This window comes from Arvicola amphibius, chromosome 13, assembly GCF_903992535.2.
Source record: "Arvicola amphibius chromosome 13, mArvAmp1.2, whole genome shotgun sequence".
Classification (NCBI taxonomy): Eukaryota; Metazoa; Chordata; class Mammalia; order Rodentia; family Cricetidae; genus Arvicola; species Arvicola amphibius.
The window spans coordinates 53,440,648-53,460,378 of record NC_052059.1 but is presented as its reverse complement, the minus strand read 5'-3'; the positions used below and the strand labels follow the sequence as shown (position 1 = coordinate 53,460,378).

Here is a 19,731-nt window from a genome sequence, read left to right as displayed (position 1 = left end):
GGTGTGCTACCTTGCAGGCTGGTGTTTCAGCAGGCAGGCTTGGAAGTCACTGTGGGGTCAGTGTTTGATAATAAAAGATCCCTTCCAGTTGACACAGAGAACAAGGTCTCACCATTTCCGTTCCAGCATTCTCTCAGGATTTCAGGAGTTTGTTGAATGTACATCCCTAGCTATCTGTTTCATTCCTCATGTTAGGAAAATATATATATACACACATATATATACATATATACATATATATTTGCATTCCTTCCATTCTTGCTTTGATGAAAAGTAAATTTTAAAGTAATTCTTAATTCATCAGTCTTGTCCTGGGCCGTTCCTTTTTCTTCCATTAGTGGTTGTTAGGTTGAACGATCAGCCTCTGTAGAGGCGCCTCCTTGGGGACAATGGTTAAATGCCGGCTTTGTTTTGTGCTGCAGGCAGTAACTGCGTCTACAGATCCAGATGTACACAGCAGCTGTGACAGCCAGGCTGGCGTCCTTGGAGATGAAGGTCTGGAGCTGGGAACTCCAGTCACGGGTGTGAATGGGGGTCTGAACCAGGCTGCCCACCCCAAGAACATGACAACAGCTCAGAATGGCCATGGGCAGGGTGCCACGGCCACTTGTTCAGCCTCCAACCTGAAGGCCCCCAAAATGGTGACATCCTCAGCATGTCAGAATGGAAGCTGCAAAAGCAGCCCGAGCAGCGACCCGGAAGCCGCAGAAACCAGGCTCAGCCCTTCCAAGCTGGTGCGTCTTTTCTCGGGGAATCGGAAGAGGATGAACGCCAACCCAGAGAGGCCCCGCTCAGTGGTCCTCGTGGGGAATTCTTCCACGTGGAATGCCCTGGCCTCCTTCCGTAAAATGGGATCTTTTAAAAGATTGAAATCCTCTGTCCTACAAGGAATTCAGAACCGGGAGGGGGCAGATGTTTCCAAGGAAGAGCCAGCGGGAGACCCGGGAAGGGCAGCTCCCAATGGCACCATCGGCATCCTGGGAAAGGGCCTGGGCAGGTGCCCATCCTTGGGGCATGCAGGGGATGGGACCGGGTCCGACTGCTCGGACCCTGAGGACACAGAGGATGCCTTCCAGAGGAGCACGCACCGCTCACGCAGCATTCGCAGAGCCTATGGCCTGGGCCGCATCAGCCTGCTGGACCTGGGGAGGCAGGCAGCACCGGAGCCCGCCCTGTACGAGATCCACGTGAGCGACCCTGAGCCCATCCCTCTGCCGCGCAGAAGCAAGAGCATCGACAGCTTGAGCATCCTGAAGAGCTCCTTCAAGCGCAAGTCAGCGTCCAACCTCACGGAACTGACGGGCGACAGGCAGGTTCCCCCCAGAACCCTGAGCAGCTCATCCACTGACTCTGAGAAGCCAGGTGGCTCCCAGAGAAGGACCAGACGCTGGAGGAGCCCCATCAGGGCCAAGGACTTCGACCGGGTTTTAAGACTGGTGAGCACCGTCAAAGATGCAGCCTGGAAGAGAGAGGCCTCCAGGAGTATGGCTCCTAGCCCAGGCCCTGGCCCAGGGGATGTGAACCCGCCACTGGGGTCACGCAGCAGGCTACACGATGACTACTCGCGCCGCACCAGCAGCAGCGCGGAGCCAGATGCCAGGCGTGGTGGCCCTTTATCCACACCCTGTATCCCTGCACCGTGTGCTGCTACGCCCATCGTAGCTCAAGGACCCCACCTGGATGTGGACACGGCAGTCTTTCCCCTGGAAGCCAAAAGCGCGCAGGCTCTGGGGAATGATGAACCTAGTGCCAGTAGCCCCTCACCAAGTCTCACAGACCCAGAAGGGTCGAGCCAAGCCTCCAGTGAGGCAACTGCTGGCAGCCAGCTTCCCTTGGACCCTGTACAGCTTCCCACCCCCCTGAGGCCCACCACGCCCAAACCCCAAAGCCCTCAGAGCCCAGGGAGTACGAAATGCCCCAGCAGTCTAAGCGTGCTGTCCCTCAGCTCAGCGGACAGTGAAGAAAGGACTGAAGACGCTGCCCAAAGGCAGCCAGGACCCGTGTCCCTCCAGGAGGATGCCGGACGCACCGCGGCTGGGGCTGGTGGTGAGGGAGGAGAAAGCAATGACAGCTGTTTGCCCGTGGATCTCGATGGGGCCACCAATCCGGAAGAGAGGAAGGAGGAGGTAAGGGTACAGGTAGAGTCCCTCTGGTTGGTGCCAGTGTCAGGAGAGCTGCTTCTTAGTATTGGTCAGCCATTTTCCCAAGGATTTCCAAAGGCTACTGGTCTGTCTGTGCCGAGTGATCACGTTGAATTTTTGCCGAGATGGAAGTTGTTGAATTAATCTAGTTGTAGAGTACTTTCCTGTGTGCCCCTGTGGTAGGTGCTTACTTGGCAGGTACAAGGTCCAGGGTTTGATTTCCAGCACCACACTGGTAAACTCTAACTCAGGTAAATTGAATTGCCAATGAATAGGATTCGTTAGTGAGGTGTATACTCACTGAAGAGATATTTGCTGAGTGTCTGCTAAGTGCTTCTAGGTTCTGGAGGCAAGGAATTAATGTGGCCTCAAAGTTCTCACACTTTGAAACAATGTTATTACCCTGTATCATCTGTGTATTTTAAATTGTTGTTGTATCCTTTCCCACAGGGTCCTTGTGGATGCAGCTCTTGGTGATAGGGAACATAACATGTCTTGAGTCTTTTATTTCCTAGGAATGAATTATAAGTGCACAGCTCGGTACCTGTCAACCCCAGGATGATGCTTCTTCCAAGAGATTTTAATGATGTTCATTGTAATATTTTTAGGGTAGAGCTCCAAGCAGCTCGTGGATCGAGTCAGCACACAGCTGTCAGAGCTACGAGAGCAGTGTTCCTTTCACATCCTGTCAAGCATCCAGGCAATTTTACTTCACTGTGCAAATCTTACTTTATAAGAACACTCAGTAATATTTCCTTACATAGCTAAAGACAGAAGTGTGTCTATGTGTATATATTGCAAATTGTTCTTTTCACATGTTCCTAGACTATGCTATAGCTGTGAATTGGTGCTTGGGATAGGGAGTTACCCCTTAGGAAATGTTCTCTCCTGCTAAGTCCTGGAGAGGGCCAGCAGATAAATGGTTGCACAGTTAGTTGGGTTTGCAAGCAGAAGCCAGGGCAGCCTGTGGACTAGCTGTTATAAATTTACTGAGGTGAGGTCTTGCTCTGTAGCCCAGACTGGCCTCAAAGTCACAGTCCCAGGTGCTACTGCACTTCCATACCTGGCAAACATCTATTTTTGACCTTTGCTGTCCAGAGACATCTAGATCATAGGGCCTTCAGGAAAGGACCTAGAAAGTAAAATTATTACAGAGTGCTTGGGGAAGATCCAAACCAAATGTAAGTGTACCCCGTCAGCAGAAGTATGACTATTTACTCTCTAGGCCTGAGGGCGTTTGTCTGTCAGAGCTGTCCAGTATTGAAGATGATTTGCTCATCTGCATACTTAAAACAGAAGTGTGGATCCTTGCAGGACACAGGCGGTCCTAGGAAGGAGTTCCAACTCTGCTGACTTTGGGTTTTTATATTAGGCAAGGGCTTTATTCAATCCTGAGCATGCTTGTCAGTTTTGGATCTGTACCACAGAATGTGCTGGCCACTGGCTGCGTGTGTTGCACAGACGTGTAATCTCAGTGCCTGGGAGATGGAGGGAGGAGGACTGTGACCCCGACACCGCTCTGTTGTGTAGCATGGCGGCCTCAACAAAGAGTAGTATCTTGGTGGTGGTTGTGCTGGTTGAGACCAAAGATTTGGCAGCCCCATTGGACTCTGACAGGGGTTGTGTATCATGTCAGTGACTACGCACATCTCAAGATTGGAGGCAGAAAGAGAAGGGGTAAGTAAGACCACAGAGTCCCCATGAAGGACATTCCCCAAGTGACCTCAGGACCTCCCACTAGGGTCTCCTAATACTTTCGCCCCAGAAACTGAGCTTTAGCTTTGGACCTTTGGAGGACATTGAACGTCCAGATTAGCCTTTGTGAGACATGTCTCTCAAGCAGACACTTCTGCCCCAATTTTCTGGAGGCCCACCACTCTAGTAAAGGATTTTCATAAGTCTAGCTGGTTCTATTTGTTAAAGGTAGGATTCTAGGGCTGAGGTAGATTGCTTCCTTCCCATGCTGAGTGTGATCTCCAGGACTATATAATCCCAGCATGGTATCTCCTGCCCTGTAATCTCATCTCTTGAGAGGTAGAGACAAGAGAATCAGAAGTTTAAGGTAATCCTCAGTTACATGTAGCAAAGCAAAACGAAATACAAAATAATTTGGGGGAAATTTTAAGTGTCTTAACCAGATTGCTATATAAAGGAGCTGGGATCAGCAGGGGGTTGGAGGGATGTCCGGCTATGCTGCTGTCATTTGCAAAACACGGCCTCATCCTGCCACCTTGTGGTGAGTCTTGGCAAAGAGCAGTGCTGGGTTTGTCATGACCCTAAAAATATTCCTTCATTTAAAAATGCCATTCAGAAGCTGAGTGTACTGACACAGATCTGTAACCCCAGAGAGGCAGAGGCAGGAGGATTTCGAGTTCGAGGCCAACCAGAGCTGCCTAGTAAGTTCTGTCTTAAAAAGACACACATAGACTTACACACAAACACACACGTTCAAGACCCAGGGCTGTCACTCTCTGGTAGAGTTCCTCCCTAGCACTTGCCAGACCGTGAGTTCCATCCTTGAACTTTGGAGATGGAGGCCTTCTGACATTTATTTGTTAGCAGTGCTCATTCCCTAGAATGATGCAGGATCCATAGTTCACGGTATTAGTACAGAATTTACAAAAGTAACACTGTCTTTCTACCTGGCTTCAGGGTAGAACCATTGACTATAAGTAATGCGCGCCAGCTCTGAGCCCTTCCCAGAGCTGGGGTGAATCTTTCGTAAATGCTTCTAGTTTGTGCCATTCAGGTATCTTGGCAAACCGGGGAGTCTTGAACTTCTCTGGGTCTCTGTTGTCCCTAAGTATGGAGTAACCTGATAGAATTGTGGAAGCCACATAGTCACTTATTTAAATGTTTACCTAACATCTTAACAGTTTCAAGATGATCATTTTAGGTATGTGTTTTGCCAATATGTATGTCTGTGTACCCTGTATGTGTCTAGTGTCTGAGGATGCCTAAGGAGAATATTGGATCTCCTGAAATGGGAGTTATGGATGGTTGTGAGTTGCTATATGGGGGCTGGGAATTGAACTGAGGTCCCCTGGTCCTCCGAAAGAGAAATAAATGCTCTTAACCACTGAGCCATCTCTCCAGCCACGCTCCCTCAAATCTTTTTGTATATAACACTGCATTATACTTTGGCAAGAAGTTGAGAAATTCTTCCAATTATTAGATTGGTCACACGTTAGTATTTTTAATGAGACATCATCTAATTTAGTTAAGGCTGACCTTGAACTCACTATAAAACCTTGAACTTCTGACCCTCCTGCTTCTGCCTACCAAGTGCTGGGATGACAGTGAGAACCACTGTTCCTGTGTATATGGTGCTAGTAACCAAAATCGACAGCTTCATTCATGCAAGGCAAGCTCTCTGCTACCTGTCACCCCAGTCCTTTTATATCCTAACAGTGTTGTATTTCATTCAGTGACGTCACCAAACCCAATGTGTTTTGAATCTACCAGGTGCAAGAGACTGAAGTCAGATAAAGCCTGGTAAGGCATACAAACGCCACTGAGGTGTAGGTGAGGATCGTCTAGCATGGAATAAATCCCACAAAAGACACTTGTGTGAAATCGGCCCCAGTAGTATCAGATTTGATAAGGGTGACCACACTTGACTGACAGGAGTGGGGTTCCGGAAGGTGTAGTCGTCTGGGCAGGTGATGCTGACCCCTGTTACTGTAAAGAGCGAGGAGGGGTGTCATTTGGTTTGATGTAGTAGAGCCATCCAGCCGCACATGCTATAGTTGTGGTCAGGTCACGCACACTCCCGGCCCCCATGCAGAGACGCTGCGTTACCTGGTGAGTGCTGAGGAGCCAGGAATGTGTGAACAGAGAGACAAGCTAGGCTCCGAGCTCTGGAGATGAGATTTAGAAGGAAAAGCCCCAGAAGGAAAGTTGCCAGTTTATATATAAAAAAAAAAAATCCTGAAGGTGATAAGCTGAGGTGAGAGTGGACAGGAACTAAGGCGCGCTGAGGTTAACCTGGGCCTGTCACACAAGCTGCTGTGTGGTTAGCCCAGGCTGACCAGTCCCTCCTCACAGGCTGCTGCAAAGGTAAGTGGGGTCACTCAGGTGTTTAACACACCTGACTTTCCTGTCTGTCAGAGGCTTGCTTGCGCCTGGCGGTGCCAGGTGGCTGAACTGCTGTGTGCTTGGGGAACTGCAGATGGGCTAACTTTTGTGCAGGTGGATGGGTGGAGAAACGGCAGATAAAGTTGGTCAGTAGGTCTGGATATGATTAGAGAGGACCTGGCTTGGAGCAATAGACGTGTACCTTACCCTGCAGGCATTGAGGAGTCAGGGGAGCATGAGCAGAGACAGCAGGGGGACCTGTGGACTCAGGCTTGACTGAACCAGCTCTATAGAGAAGTGGTAGCCTTCCTAAGTCTAATCCTGCGTGGAGGGGAGGAGGTCACAGACTGCAAAGTTATTTATCAGCTTCTATGCGCAGTGAGTCTGTGTGAGTGTTTATGGGTCGGTGGCCCTTTGCACCACATGGGAAGTACATTGTGTTGGCATGCCAGCCATCAAACAAGCCACGAACCTCGCAGACTGGGAAGCAAAAGGAAGGACCGCTTGAACACTATAAGTACCTCACTGCTAACATAAAATGTCCCTCCCACTGAGAGCAGTAGAATCGTCCAGCAGGGAAATGGTGGATCCCAAGCCAGCTTTCAGAGCGAATGAACGACTCTAGGGTCTTCTGATGCTGCTGCGTCTGCGCAGTTCAGTGGAGTTGCGCGTTGCGCGGAACCTGGCAAGTCCCGCGATGTTGTTTCTGGGAGATTTTGACGGCTTAGAAGTTGTTTCACACAACCATTCCTACAACCAGGAAAATGTTACATCTACAGAAATGAACGTAGTTAGGCATGCATGAAGCTCTAGGTTTAATCCCCAGCACCTGTGAACGGGCATGGAGGTGCACCTCGTGGGAGGTGATCTGTTGCTGCTTACCGAGTTTAAGACCAGCCCGAACTAGCTACGACCCAGTAAAGGAAAGGAAGGAAGGAAGCAAGCAAGGAAGCAAGCTGGCTAATTGAGACAGCTCAGCAGGCATTGGCACTTCTCACCAAACCTGACCACCTGAGTTCTACCCCCAGAATCCTCATGGTGGAAGGAGAGAACCAGTTCCCACTGGTTGCCCTCTGACCTCCACACTTGGCGCCCCAGTACTCCTGTGTATACGCACATACATACAAATAGATTTTTTAAGAAAATCTGTTTAAAAAGAAAGGAAAGGGAGAAATGTATTGATCCCAGAAAATCTGCTCAGGATTGACTTAGGCACTTTATGGAGGTGGAATGGGAAGTTTACAGCCTGGTGGCTTTTAGGGGACGGGCAGCTGCTGTAACAGTACAAACTTCTCCCAGGCCTGTTTGGTCACTGTATGCTCACAGTCCAGAAGGGGCAACTGCTGATTGGGTTTGTGTCTCTGCCTTTCTAGTCCTGTGCCGTAGCCACTGGGCCATCCCAGCCCCTTGTCATGGTTTGTTTGTTCTCTGGGTTTTTTGTTTTGTTTGTTTTTTGAGTCAGGGTCTTACTATGTAGCGTGGGCTGGCTGGGATGTGATATGTACATCCTGTTGACCTCTGTCTCACAGAGATCCACCTGCCTCTGCTTTCCGAGGGCTGGAATTAAAGCCTTGCTGTGCTTTTTCGTAAGTGGATGTTTGGTGATTTTTCTAAGTTTTCAGACTCGGGGAGCTATCATGTGATATGTTACCTTTTGACACCAATGTTTTCCGATGGTCTGTTGTGCTCCGTGTTTAACATGTGTCATAGCTGGTTTCATGTTTTCGGTATCTATTCTCTTTTAGCCAGAGAGTAGGTACATCACATTTTGTTTATCCGTCTGTGGTCATGCAAATACCCACACTAGTGAGGCAGAGACAAGAGGGTCTCTGTAAGTTCAAGGCCAGCTTGGGCTATGTACTCAGACTCGCAAATAAAACAAACCAAAGTAGTAGCGTTCTGGAGCGATGCAGAGCCAGGAGGGATGTGGGAAAGAGGTGCTGTGGAATGTGCGATGCAGAGCCAGGAGGGATGTGGGAAAGAGGTGCTGTGGAATGTGCCTTGAGAAGGCAGGCAGAGTCCCGCCCTCTGCCATGTCATGATGGGGGTCCAGCGGGCAGCTAGTGTAGTCATTCATTCCAGTCTACATCTGAAGGCCAGAGGACAGAGGCGGGATGTGAAGCTGGTATCAGCCCTGGAGTTGATGAGCCAAACTCTAACCTTAGATAGGAGATTGGTAACCCTGCTCAATGAGGAGTGCCAGTTCCTTGGGCCCTCTGGGGGATAGATGGAGTCTGCCTGTATCTAGTGCTGAGGGTTGATTTTTTTTTTTTTTAACCCCATCAATTGACTCCCATGTTGACTGGAAACACCTTCCCGGAAACACCCAGAAATGCTGTTTGCTGACTCTCTGGGCACCCTCAGCCCAGTCAAAGGGACATAACACTATTAGCCCCCGCACGTGAATAGCAGATAGTTGTTCATACTCTGTCCTGCTTTATCATGTCTTCTGAAGTGTTCAGGTTTAAGGTTCTTATTATTTTCCAGCTCTGAGGACCGAACCCAGACCTCCGAGACTGCTAAGTAAGCGCTCGCACTGAGCTACAACCCATGGCCAAACTTCTAGGGTTGATGTTTTGTCTCTTGTGCTAGCCCCACGATGTGACGCAGGCCTCCACACACCCAGTCCTCTTGCCTCAGCGAGCTGAGGGCTAGGTTTACCAGTGTGCTCTGTCACCTCGACCTTGGATGTGGTTTCTTCCTTTAAGAATGTGTTTGCATTTACTTATTGCGTACCACAGCGTACATGTGGCAGTCAGAGGACAGCTTGGGGGAGGACTCAGTGCTCGCCTTCCGCCATGTAGGTCCCGGGGCTCGAACTCAGGTGATCAGATGGCGCAGCAGGCTCCACTGTTAGCTTACACTTGTTCTCTCCTCCTAAGAGGCTTTCAGCTATGCGCCCCCACCCTGCCCTGTTTCTCCTTTTGGAGGAAGAAAAACATCCAAAGTGCAGAGGGAACTGGACGTGGCAGTGCATGTCTGTCACCCCAGCACTCAAGGCTGAGGCAGGAGGATTGCCATAAATAGGACAGCCTGTTTACACATGGAGACCCTGCCCTTCAACGTCTATCCCCACCCCACTCCAGCCCCCCAAAAAAGAAAGAAGACAAGAAAAGAGTTGTTTGGAGAGACACTAGACACTCGGATCTGGAGTCTGTGAAACAGCCCGTTATTTGTATAATGGAATCATCTTCCAACTCAATTTTTTTGAAAGTTATTTCCATCTGCCCATCTGCTCTGAAGTCCTTTGCTTGTTATTACACACAAAGATGCTCTTTCTATAGTGACAGGTTTCACAGAGTTCTGGACCCTTCGTGCTGACCGACCAGGACTCCATGCACTTACAAACACCTCTAAATGGGAATGATGGCACAGGCCATGGGAGGCCAACCTGGACTGCATAGTGAGTTGCTGGCCATTCTGGGCTACATGTGAGACCCTATCCCAAGGAAAAAAAAATGAGAACAGCTTTCTAAGATGATTTCTAAAAGCTGAAATCTGAAGAAATGCTGATGTGCCTGCGCTTGTCAAGCTTCCCATGGTTTATTTCTAGACTAGTTTGTGTCTGGTGAAATGCCATTAGAGAGGATGTGCCCTCTGAAAACTGCAGGCGCAAGCCTGTGGGGAGCGCCCATAGGCCCTGAGCTTGTGAAGACTGGAAGGCGGGAGGATCCTTGAAGCCCAAGAGTCATAGGCCAACCGGGAAGCATAGGGGAGACCTCATTTCTAAAAAAAAATAAACTTCAGAAAAAAACAATAGGGGGAGAGGAAGGGATCAAAATCACACAGATGCTTTTCCTGAGCACAAGCCTCAACCCACCTTTCAATTTACACGATACTTATTTATGGAGTAAGTGTTTTAATTTGGTGCATGGACGCTGTGTGATAATCCTGGCACGGTAACAAGCTGTTTCCGTTGCCTTTTCCCTGTTATTTATTTTTCTCTTATTATTTGTTTAGTTATTTGAGACTGATTTGAATTCTCGATCTTCTTGCTACCACACCTACCCTTTTGCGGGTAGGGGGAACAGGTATTTTGCTATGTTACTCAGGCTGGCTTCAAGCTCTTGATTCAAGCGCTTCTCCTACCCCAGCCTCCTGACTAACTGGGACCTCCGTTGACTACTCCAGGCCCAGGGCACTGGGCCCAGCTTTAAAGGCATTTTTAATCATAGGCTGAAGTTACTTTTTTTCTCTGTCCCGTCTACAGGATGGATAAAGGCCATTTACTCTGCCAATGAGTCATGCCCCCACCCCAGCATGTCCTATTAATGTTATGAGTAGCATTAATAAACTTTCTAGTGACTAATATTAATACATGTTACACATTCTCATGTTTATGAAAACCTGGGCTAGGATGGGGCTCAGCATTCGAGTGCTTTGTCTGACCCATGCCCCATCCTCAGCACTGGAAAGAATGTAGGATAATAATCACATTAATGTGAACCATTGTCATCATACTGGGAAAGTTTTCTCTCAGCTACCAGCTTATTTAATTAGGGGCTAGAAAAGCCATACGAAGCCTTAACTGAACTCCTAAAAGAAGAAAAGTCAATTTCAGTGTTCTTTTCTGGGGCCAGTTCTCGCTGCTGGCTAAGAATGGGTTCTAGTGTATATGTTTTGTTGCCAGATTTCTCTCTCCTAAGCTTTCCTGTGATCTATCAGAATGGAAATTCCTTTCTGGCTGGCAGGTGACAGGTGTACCGTCTGAATATGTCTGGTGTGGCTATCAGACAATATCAGACCATCTGTTTGGTAGAGGGAAAGGTGGACATTCTTTAAGCTGGGTGTCGAACATCGGCCACGTTTTCTGTGGTAGCCTCCAGCCCTGTGAGGTTGGAAGGGTGTGCCCCCTTCCTGTGGAACGGCACCCTTACACCCAGGGAGAAATGTATGGCTTGAGGAAAGGTGAAGCTACAAGAAAACTGGGAATTTGAGGGATAGGCTGGCTGAATGAAGGGAACAGAGGCGTTAACACAAAAGCAAGTCTTCTCTTTCTAGACGTGTTAATACGTCTTTATTTGTTGTTTTGTTTTTAGAGAGAGGGTCCTGCTGTGTAGCCCAGCTTGGCCTTGTCCTCTCCACCCTCCTGTCTCTACCTGCTGGGTCACAAGTCCTACTTAGGCACTTTGAAAGCCTGTCATTCATCTGGAATCTTAGGAGTTCTTACTTGAAATCCTAGGGCATATATATAAAACTCACGCCTGTGCACACCAGTGCCATATTGCTCAGGCTGTCTTCAGACGCATGAATTTTCATTTAAGGAATAAAAAGCATCCCTAATCCAAATGTTTGAAAGCCAGAATATTCCAAATTCCATAACTTGTTGAGCACTGATATGATTGTACAAGGGAAACTGTTGTTTGTACACAAAATTGTTTTAAAAACATAGCCCTTAAATCGCCATTGGGCTGACTGTGATGAGGTATGTGTGAAACAGTAGGGGACTTTGCTTTTAGACTTGGGCCCCCTTTAGTATGGTTTGTGTTATTTGATAAAGACTGTGACCAGGGCTGGAGAGATGACTCAGGAGCACTGGCTGCTCTTCTAGTGATTCTGAGTTTAGTTCCCAGCAACCACATGGTGGCTCACAACCATCCCTAAAGAGATCTGGTGCCCTCTTCTAGCCTGCAAGCATACATGCAGACAAAACACTGTATACATAATAAATAAATAAATCTTTAAAAAAAGATAGCGTGACCTGCTGGGTGGCACATGCTTTTAATCCCAGATAGACCTCTGTGAGTTCAAGGCCAGCCTGGTACAGAAGAGCTCATTCCTGGAGAGGCTCTAAAGCTACAGAGAAACCAGGTCTTGAAAACAAACAAATAAACAAACAAAAAGATAGTGGGACCAAAAGCAACTTGGGGAGGAAAGGATTTATTTTATCTCAGTACACACAATCCGTCAGGAAGGGGAAGTCTTGGAAGAAACTTGCGGTAGGAACCAGGAGCCAGGAGTTGAAGCAGAGACTGTGAAGGAATGCTGCTTATTGGCTTGCTCCTCATGGCTTGCTCTGTATGCTTTCCTACACGCTCCAGGACTATTGTTCAGGGGTGGCACTGTCCCGAGTGTTCTGGGTCCTCCCACATCAATCATTAATCAATAAAGTGAACTACAGACTTGCCTACAGGTAATCTGATGGAGGCTTTTTTCTAATCTGAGGTCCCTCTTCCCAAATAACGCTAACTTGTGTCAAGTTGAAAAAAAAAAAAAAAACCAACCAGGACAACCCATCCCTGAGATCTCTTTATGTGTATACAAATACTCTAGAATTAGAATCCAGAAATAATCTTGTATAAACCGAGGCCATGACTGCTCCCAGTGTGGTTGAGTGGGAGGTTTGTGTTGTAGAGGCGAGGGAGAGAAGAGCCAGGGGTAACTGGAAGAGTCCAGAGCAGAGAGAAAGTAGTAGGTTAAATGTGGCCAGCAGACTGAGCAAGGCCAGGAGAGGAGAGAGAACGAATGGGGGAGGAGGAGGGAGGAAGAGAAGGAGACAAGCGAGAGAGAGAACACACGGCCAAAATGGCAGGGTTATAAGGAAATGAGAAAATGGGGGAGAAAATATGAGCTGGAGACGTTGGGGGGGGGGCGGCAGGTGAGAAGAGCCAGGGTACTTGTTATACTGAGTGAGCCTGGAGGCCAGCATGCACTTTGATATGCCTGGAGACACCACACATAGCCATTTGTCTCCAGTTTATTTTGGATCTAACAAATCTGAAATGCTCTGATCCTAGGGTAAAGATACTTAAGTCGGGGCTGGAGAGATGGCTCAGCTGTTAAGAGCACTACCTGCCCTTCCAAAGGTCCTGAGTTCAATTCCCAGCAACCACATGCTGGCTCACAGCCATCTGTAATGAGATCTGGTGCCCTCTTCTGGTCTGCAGACATACATGCGGGCAGAACACTGTATATATAATAAATGAGTCTTTTTTTAAAAAAAGATACTCAAGTCATAATTTTAAATGAGGATTTGGGTTTTTGTCAGGAGTAGGGCTTCGCCTCCAACTTCACTCTGCTGAAGTGGAGCGTGGGACAGGTGCCGTTAGCGCCTTGGTTTTTGAGTAGATACCCCTAGTGCTTTCCTCTGGAGTGGTCAGGAAGTTTAAATATGGAAGCATGTGTTCCGGCCTTCATGCAGGGAGACTGTGCCTGCATCCCTGTAAAGCAGGCTGTGGGTCTCAGTCCCTTTGGGGGTCCCCTATCAGACATCCTGCGTATCAGATATTTACATTATGATTCATGACAGCAGCAATGTTATGGTTATGAAGTAGCAATGAAAATAATTTTATGGCTGGGAGTCACCACAACGTGAGGAACTGTGTTAAAGGGTCACAGCGTTGGGAAGGTTGGAACCACTGCTGTAGAGGGTCTTCCCTTTGTCTTCCATCTCCTTGGGTGTAGCTGAAGTCCTGTGGTTCTCCAGGAGCATTCTGGGAAATAAGCTTGATACGATAACGCATTTTCAGAAAACTGTGTCTCCATCAGTTTCTTTTTTAATCTTCACAGAGTATCTTTAATTTCATTACGTGTTATATTTTCTTCTGAATTCCCCTGCTGTCTCAGCTAGCTAGACTTGCCTAACACGGAATATGCAGCAGATGGCTAAAACAGCAGACAGTTCCCACCTCACAGGTATGGAAACCACAAGGTCAGAGTCAGAGTTTGGCAGTGACAATCTCTGGCTTGTAAATGTGTCATTCCTTAACTGGGGACAGAGCTCAGCTGGTAGAATTTCTGCCTAGCACACTTTAATCCCAAGAGTTGGGGAACAGAGGCAGAAATAGCAGAAGTTCAAGGTCATCCTCAGCTATGTGTCAAGACTGACTCTAATTTAAGCTACTGAAACCCTGCTTCCAGGTAGATAAATCCCATGAGGTGCTATCACATCTTTGAGAGCTTGCTTCCTTTCTGTTTGTATCCAAATTTTCCTCTGCATATAAAGTCAACAGCCATTGGTTTAGAACCCACCTAATCCAGGGGGAGCCCAAAGCACACTTGCAGATACATGGAGTGGGTAAGATTCCATCTGTCTTGGGGCATTTACCAGCTAACCCTGTGTGTCTGGCTTTTGAGTAGACACTCTTTTAAGCATTTATCTTTTTAATCTGTTAATAATTTCTTTTCACAGAAATGTTTCAAGCAAACAGTTTACATAGTCTTTTATTTCTGTAACTTAAAAAAAAGTCCTATATAGGAAGAAAATATTGCTCACTGACTAGGAAAGCCACTTCAGAAGAATTAAGAAAGGCAAGAGTTAAAAAGGGCAGTCCCACAGTGCAAGGTCTGTTTACAGAGGTTTATGACTTGGGTGTGACTTGGTCATTCAAGCTTCAGATCCTTGGAGAGACTTGAGTTGAGCCTGCTGGATTGGATCAGGCAGAGCTCTGCATGGCCATGTAGGGCCCTCATCAGAGTTTTTAAAAGACCTGAACAACTCTGGAAAACATGGATGTGGTCAACTGCCTGTTCCTCCAGTGTGTGTGTGGGCAGCCCCTGCCCATGGCTAAATCTCAGGTAGGTTCTCAATCTGGAGAGAAGGATGTTTGCTGGAGGGTGTGTTTAAAATAAGGAGCCCGGTATTCTCCACTCTTCGAAGTGAACCTGGACAGTATTCCGGAAGCACAAAAGTTCTGCTTAAAACAAAAAGATTGTTTAGAATCAGTGCAGCTGTTAGCAGAGTCCTTGCCTGGCACGCCTAGCGGGTCAGGCTCAGGCTCGTCCATAAGTAGCCAGTTCCCCATTGGCATGGGAAGGGATCTGCCTCCCTTTGGCTGAGGAACTGCCTTTGAATGCTCACAGGAGGTTTCTCTTGAAATGGATGTTTCAGCTTGATGTGATACTTTGTAGCTAGATTTGGGGATCAGTGGGACATTTCCTTGCTGTTTAGAGGGTGGCTTCTCTTGTATCTTCAGTGACAGTATGACCAATCTAAGTCCTTACAGTTGGAGTTCTTCTGTGCTGCCTGGATTCAGACAGTAGCTGGCACAGAATACCTGCTAGGCTGTTTTGACTGTGCCTACCTTTGCCCAGCTGCAGTCACTTCCTGGTATATTTATTTTTGGCATCGGTAAGAAAATACAAGTCGCATGTTGCATAAGCACGAAACAAAGCTTCTAGCCATTAACAACAACAACAAAACCTAAAACTTTAGAAAATAACTAACTATACATGCCTTTGTGAGTAGCTAGACTACACCGTGCCTCGGATTTTGTTCTGTGCGCTTGTTCTTCTAGCAAGGTGCCTCTGACCCTTTTTAAATGACATCATATAAATGGATTTATTCTTACTGTGTACTTAAGTAGTCTGTGTCAGATAACAGTGATTTGTTTCAGTCCCCCATCATAACCTGGTTTTCAAACAGAATTCAGGAAACGGTGTTAACGTAATGATTTCTCCTTTTCCCGTGGTGATGTCAGGGAGGATGAAAACATGCGTATCTTCTCCTGGGTATGGGTATGAGTGAGCTCACAGAAAATACCTCCGGTGGCTGGTGAAGATTAGCAGTTTCGCTACCATTTCCGTAGGGAAAGGAGGAGGGGAAGGAAGTTGAGTGGGAATGAGTGTCTTTTAGGAGAAATAGATCTGTAGAAGAGTAAATGGGGAAAATGGGTTGCGGTTCTCCCCCTCTCCAGCAGTGTAAGGAATTAGTGTAGGGGAGGGACCTTAGGACCACTGAATTCTTTGGGGAGACTGTTACAGGCAGGTACTTTAAAGGCAGGTATGGGGTGACTTTTCTCAAATGTCTTGGGCTCACAGAACTTATAGAGTATAATCTGCCCCTTCACCGATGTCTTGAAGGTACGGGACAGCGGCATAGACACAGGACACCCGAGTGGGTGTGTGGCCCTGGGGAAACGGCTCCACTCCTCTCTCTCTCAGTGTTTCTAGCGTGAAGAACAAAGAGGTTGGTGGAGGGTGTCTCTACAGTCCAGCGTCTGCTTTAGCACAGGTGTTTGCTTTTCCGAGCCAGGCTTTCTCTGTAGCTCTGGAGCCTGTCCGGGAACTCACTCTGTAGACCACTCTGGCCCTGAACTCACAGAGATCCACCTGCCTCTGCCTCCTGAGTGCTGGGATTAAAGGTGTGCACCACCGTTGCTCGGCTAGCACAGGTTTTTAGGTTGATGAACTGTACTTACTTATGGGGTCCAGCATTTTAATTTGATTCATGTGTACTGTATCTTATTTTTTTTCTTCTTTTTTTCTTTTTTCGAGACAGGGTTTCTCTGCAGCTTTTTTAGTTGGGAGTCTCACTATGTTATCTAGGCTGGCCCTGAACTTGTGTATAATCTTAGTGAACACTGATACATGTCAGAGAGGAAACTAAACAAGCTTCCTTTTAGGGCTATTGTCACTGGCACGGGGTTTCTCTTCCTAAGTCTCTACCATTTAACTTTCTTCTGACCCAGACCGTCTGACGGGCAGGGCAGGGCAGGGCAGGGCAGGGCCAGGCACCTGGGATTGCTGTGTCATCCCTTGGTCACCTGCGTGCTCTGATGCCCTCCCTGCCTTCCAGTGTAGACGACTCTGCCTACTCTGCATATCCCAGGCTCCTCCAACCTGCAGCTTCATAGCCTGTGTGGTTTGTGTTTTTACAAAGTGAACAGGGACAAGCTTGATGGGTAACACTGCCCTATAATCTCAGCATTTGGGGAGCCTGGGGCAGGGAGATTGCTCAGACAGACACAGACAAACATACACAATGAAAGAGAGACAGAGAGTGGTGTGTGTGTGTGTGTGTGTGTGTATGTATTTGGCTGAGTACTTGAAGATGTCCAGGTTTCTTGAGTCTACTGCTGACAACCACCGCCAGTCTCTGGACCAGCCCCACTCCTTCCTGCATCCAGACTTTGGGGCATCTGCCATGTAGACTGGTACCTATTTCCAGGCAGGATAAGTCCCGGGCATGGCTATACTGTGACCATTTTTGTGGAGTGACAACTGACTCTACCCAATAAGGCCTATCCTGCCAGGACTGCAATTTAGCCACTTAATTGAAGTTACCCAACCAGCCCCTGGCCCTGACAGGAATGGATATGGAAGTCTGCCCAGTTCCAAACTGCGTATTTTCCTAATTGCTTTTGAAGAAGTTTATAAAGCTGGGTGGACCTTGTGGTGCATAACTGTTTACTCAGGAATGGTAGCTAGTAGGCTAGCCTAGGATACATGGCAGAACCCTGCCTTCCTCCTCCCCCCCCCCAAAGATGGGAAACTTATCTGAAGTATTAGAAGAGATAGGTGTCTAATTTGAAATCAGCACTTGGTGGAGTGCTTACTCGGCACATTCAGGCCCATAGGCTTGATCCAGGAATTGCTATCAAAAAATGGGCTGCCTCTTTTAGAGTCTCAAGGTCTTGTCCTTGTTCTTTTGCAGTAGCCTTCTTTAGGTAGCGCAGACTGACTTGAATCCACCGTCCTCTTTCCCAAGCACTGAGATTACTGCGTGAACCACCATACTCAGGTGACGGTCATAGAGTATGAGACTATGGTGGTTATCCTGTTTGAGAGCCAAGGTTAGCCCCGACTGGTCCAGGCCCACACAGCTTGTTTGCAGTCTGGCAGTTCTAGGAACGCTGCCTGGTTCAGTCCGCTCCATTGGGATCCTCAAGTGTCGAGCCCTCGGGGCCCTGGATGTAATCACATAGCACCTTCTGTTTGACAGTAGCATCCAAACTGAAAAGAAGAGACTTCAGGGCAGCTGTGGATCTTGTTACCCACTTACTGATTACACACTCGGTGTCTGGGTGCTGTGACTAGCCTCCTGCTGTTCTAGCATTATTTGGGAAATGCCCACCTTAGTTCTATGTTCATTTTATTGTAGACCCGCTGGCATTCTTAAATGTCTCCCTGTAGCTCATCGCTGGTCCCCAAATGTCTCTTAAGCTATAGAGTTAATTCAGCCTGGAATGAACTTCGGCTCATTTAATCCACAGCTGGTTGTGCTCTCGCTGTGTCTGGCACAGTTAGTCTAAGAAGCCTGGGCCTCTGCATAGTGGGAGGGAGGCGGCAGCCACCCGCTCGCTCGCACCTGCCTGCATCTCTGAGCTCACTCAGCCTGTTCATTTGCAAAGGTGGTGAGTGAGGATGACGGGCAGCAGGGCTCAGCCCAGGAGGAGGAGCAGACCGAGACAGCGGCCCGCGTCTCCAGGAGGAGATGGGGCTCAGGAAGGCGCACCCGGCCACGGCCACTGTCTGACTATGGCCAGCTGGCTAGCCGAAGCTTGTCCATCCCTGAAGATGCCATTGCTGCAGACCCTCCAGGTGACGACCATGTGGACAGGACGCAGCCATCAAGAGTGCCCACCACCGGCCAGGACACACGCGCCCCCTCAGGCTGTTCCAGGATGGGCTGGAGGAGGCGACCTATATCTGTGATTGGAGGGGTCAGCTTCTATGGCAACACCCAGGCAGAGGATGTGGAGAACCTCTTGGTCCAAGTAAGAGCTGGTGTCTCCAACCATGGCCAGCAGAGACCCTTGGCTCCTTGCCTCTGTCTTCCCTGCAGACTAAACTGGACACTGCTTTTTCCTTCCGAGGAGGGTGTACCTCCTCAAACCTTTTCCTCCTGACTTTGAAACTTGCTTGGATTCCCACTAACAGTTCATTCTCTCATCGTCTGTTTTCCAATCTCCTTTCCTGGAGCCTCAGCTAACAACACAGACTTGTCACTTGTCTGAGAAGCTTGTGACCCCAGCCAGGGGACCATACCCCGGGCTTTATCTAGCGTACTTCCTGAGGGAGTGATTGTTGAGAGACAACGTGGTTCCTTGTTAGAATGCAGGCATAGGAACAAAATAAAGATGAACTAGAAGGGGGTGGGGGTGGATGTAGCTCAGTGATGGAGCATTTGCTTTAATGCATGGAGCCCTGCGTTCCTTCCACCCACCCGCCCGCGCCCAAAACAAAGCAAAAGACTGTGGTCGGAGAAGAATTGGTCTTCTGAACTATCACAGCTCTCTTCCTCTCTGCCCCCAGGCCTTCATCCAGCACTCCTGGAAGGGGCGACCTAGGTAGGCTTGGAGCATGCTAGGCGGGCTCTCTACCATGCAGCAGCAGCACCATTCCTTATTCTGTTTTTCAGTTGCAGTTCTGCTGCAGATTTGACCATAAATGCCATTGGTCCCTCAGCGCATTTGGCAAATATTTCTTTTTTCTTTTTCTTTTTTTTTTTTTTTTTTTTGTTTGTTGGTTTGGTTTTTTTTTGTTTTTTTTTTTTTTTTTTTGTTTTTCGAGACAGGGTTTCCCTGTAGTTTCTAGAGCCTGTCCTGGAACTAGCTCTTGTAGACCAGGTTGGCCTCGAACTCAGAGATCCGCCGGTCTCTGCCTCCCGAGTGCTGGGATTAAAGGCATGCGCCACCACCACCCGGTGCGGCAAAAATTTCTTAAGTGTGTAGTGAGCACTTGAAGGTCAGAGAGCGTTCAAGTAAAGGCCCAGTCTTTGGAGAAACTCACACTTCTTTGTATATTTGGCCCAGCTAATGCCATGCTCATGCTCAGATAGTCACAGCATCGT

General features: G+C 48.2%; 1 protein-coding gene across 4 annotated transcripts in view; it reads left to right on the top strand.

The window, feature by feature from the left end:
* Spata13 (spermatogenesis associated 13) overlaps positions 1-19,731 on the top strand; it is a 133,824-nt gene that overhangs the window by 56,922 nt on the left and 57,171 nt on the right. For all 4 annotated transcript variants that reach the window (XM_038309791.2, XM_038309792.2, XM_038309788.2 and 1 more), the window contains exons 2-3: positions 423-2,126; positions 18,290-18,655. In XM_038309791.2, the coding sequence (XP_038165719.1) occupies positions 564-2,126; positions 18,290-18,655 (1,929 nt within the window). In that variant the 5' untranslated portion in view covers positions 423-563. The remainder of the gene's footprint in view (positions 1-422; positions 2,127-18,289; positions 18,656-19,731) is intronic.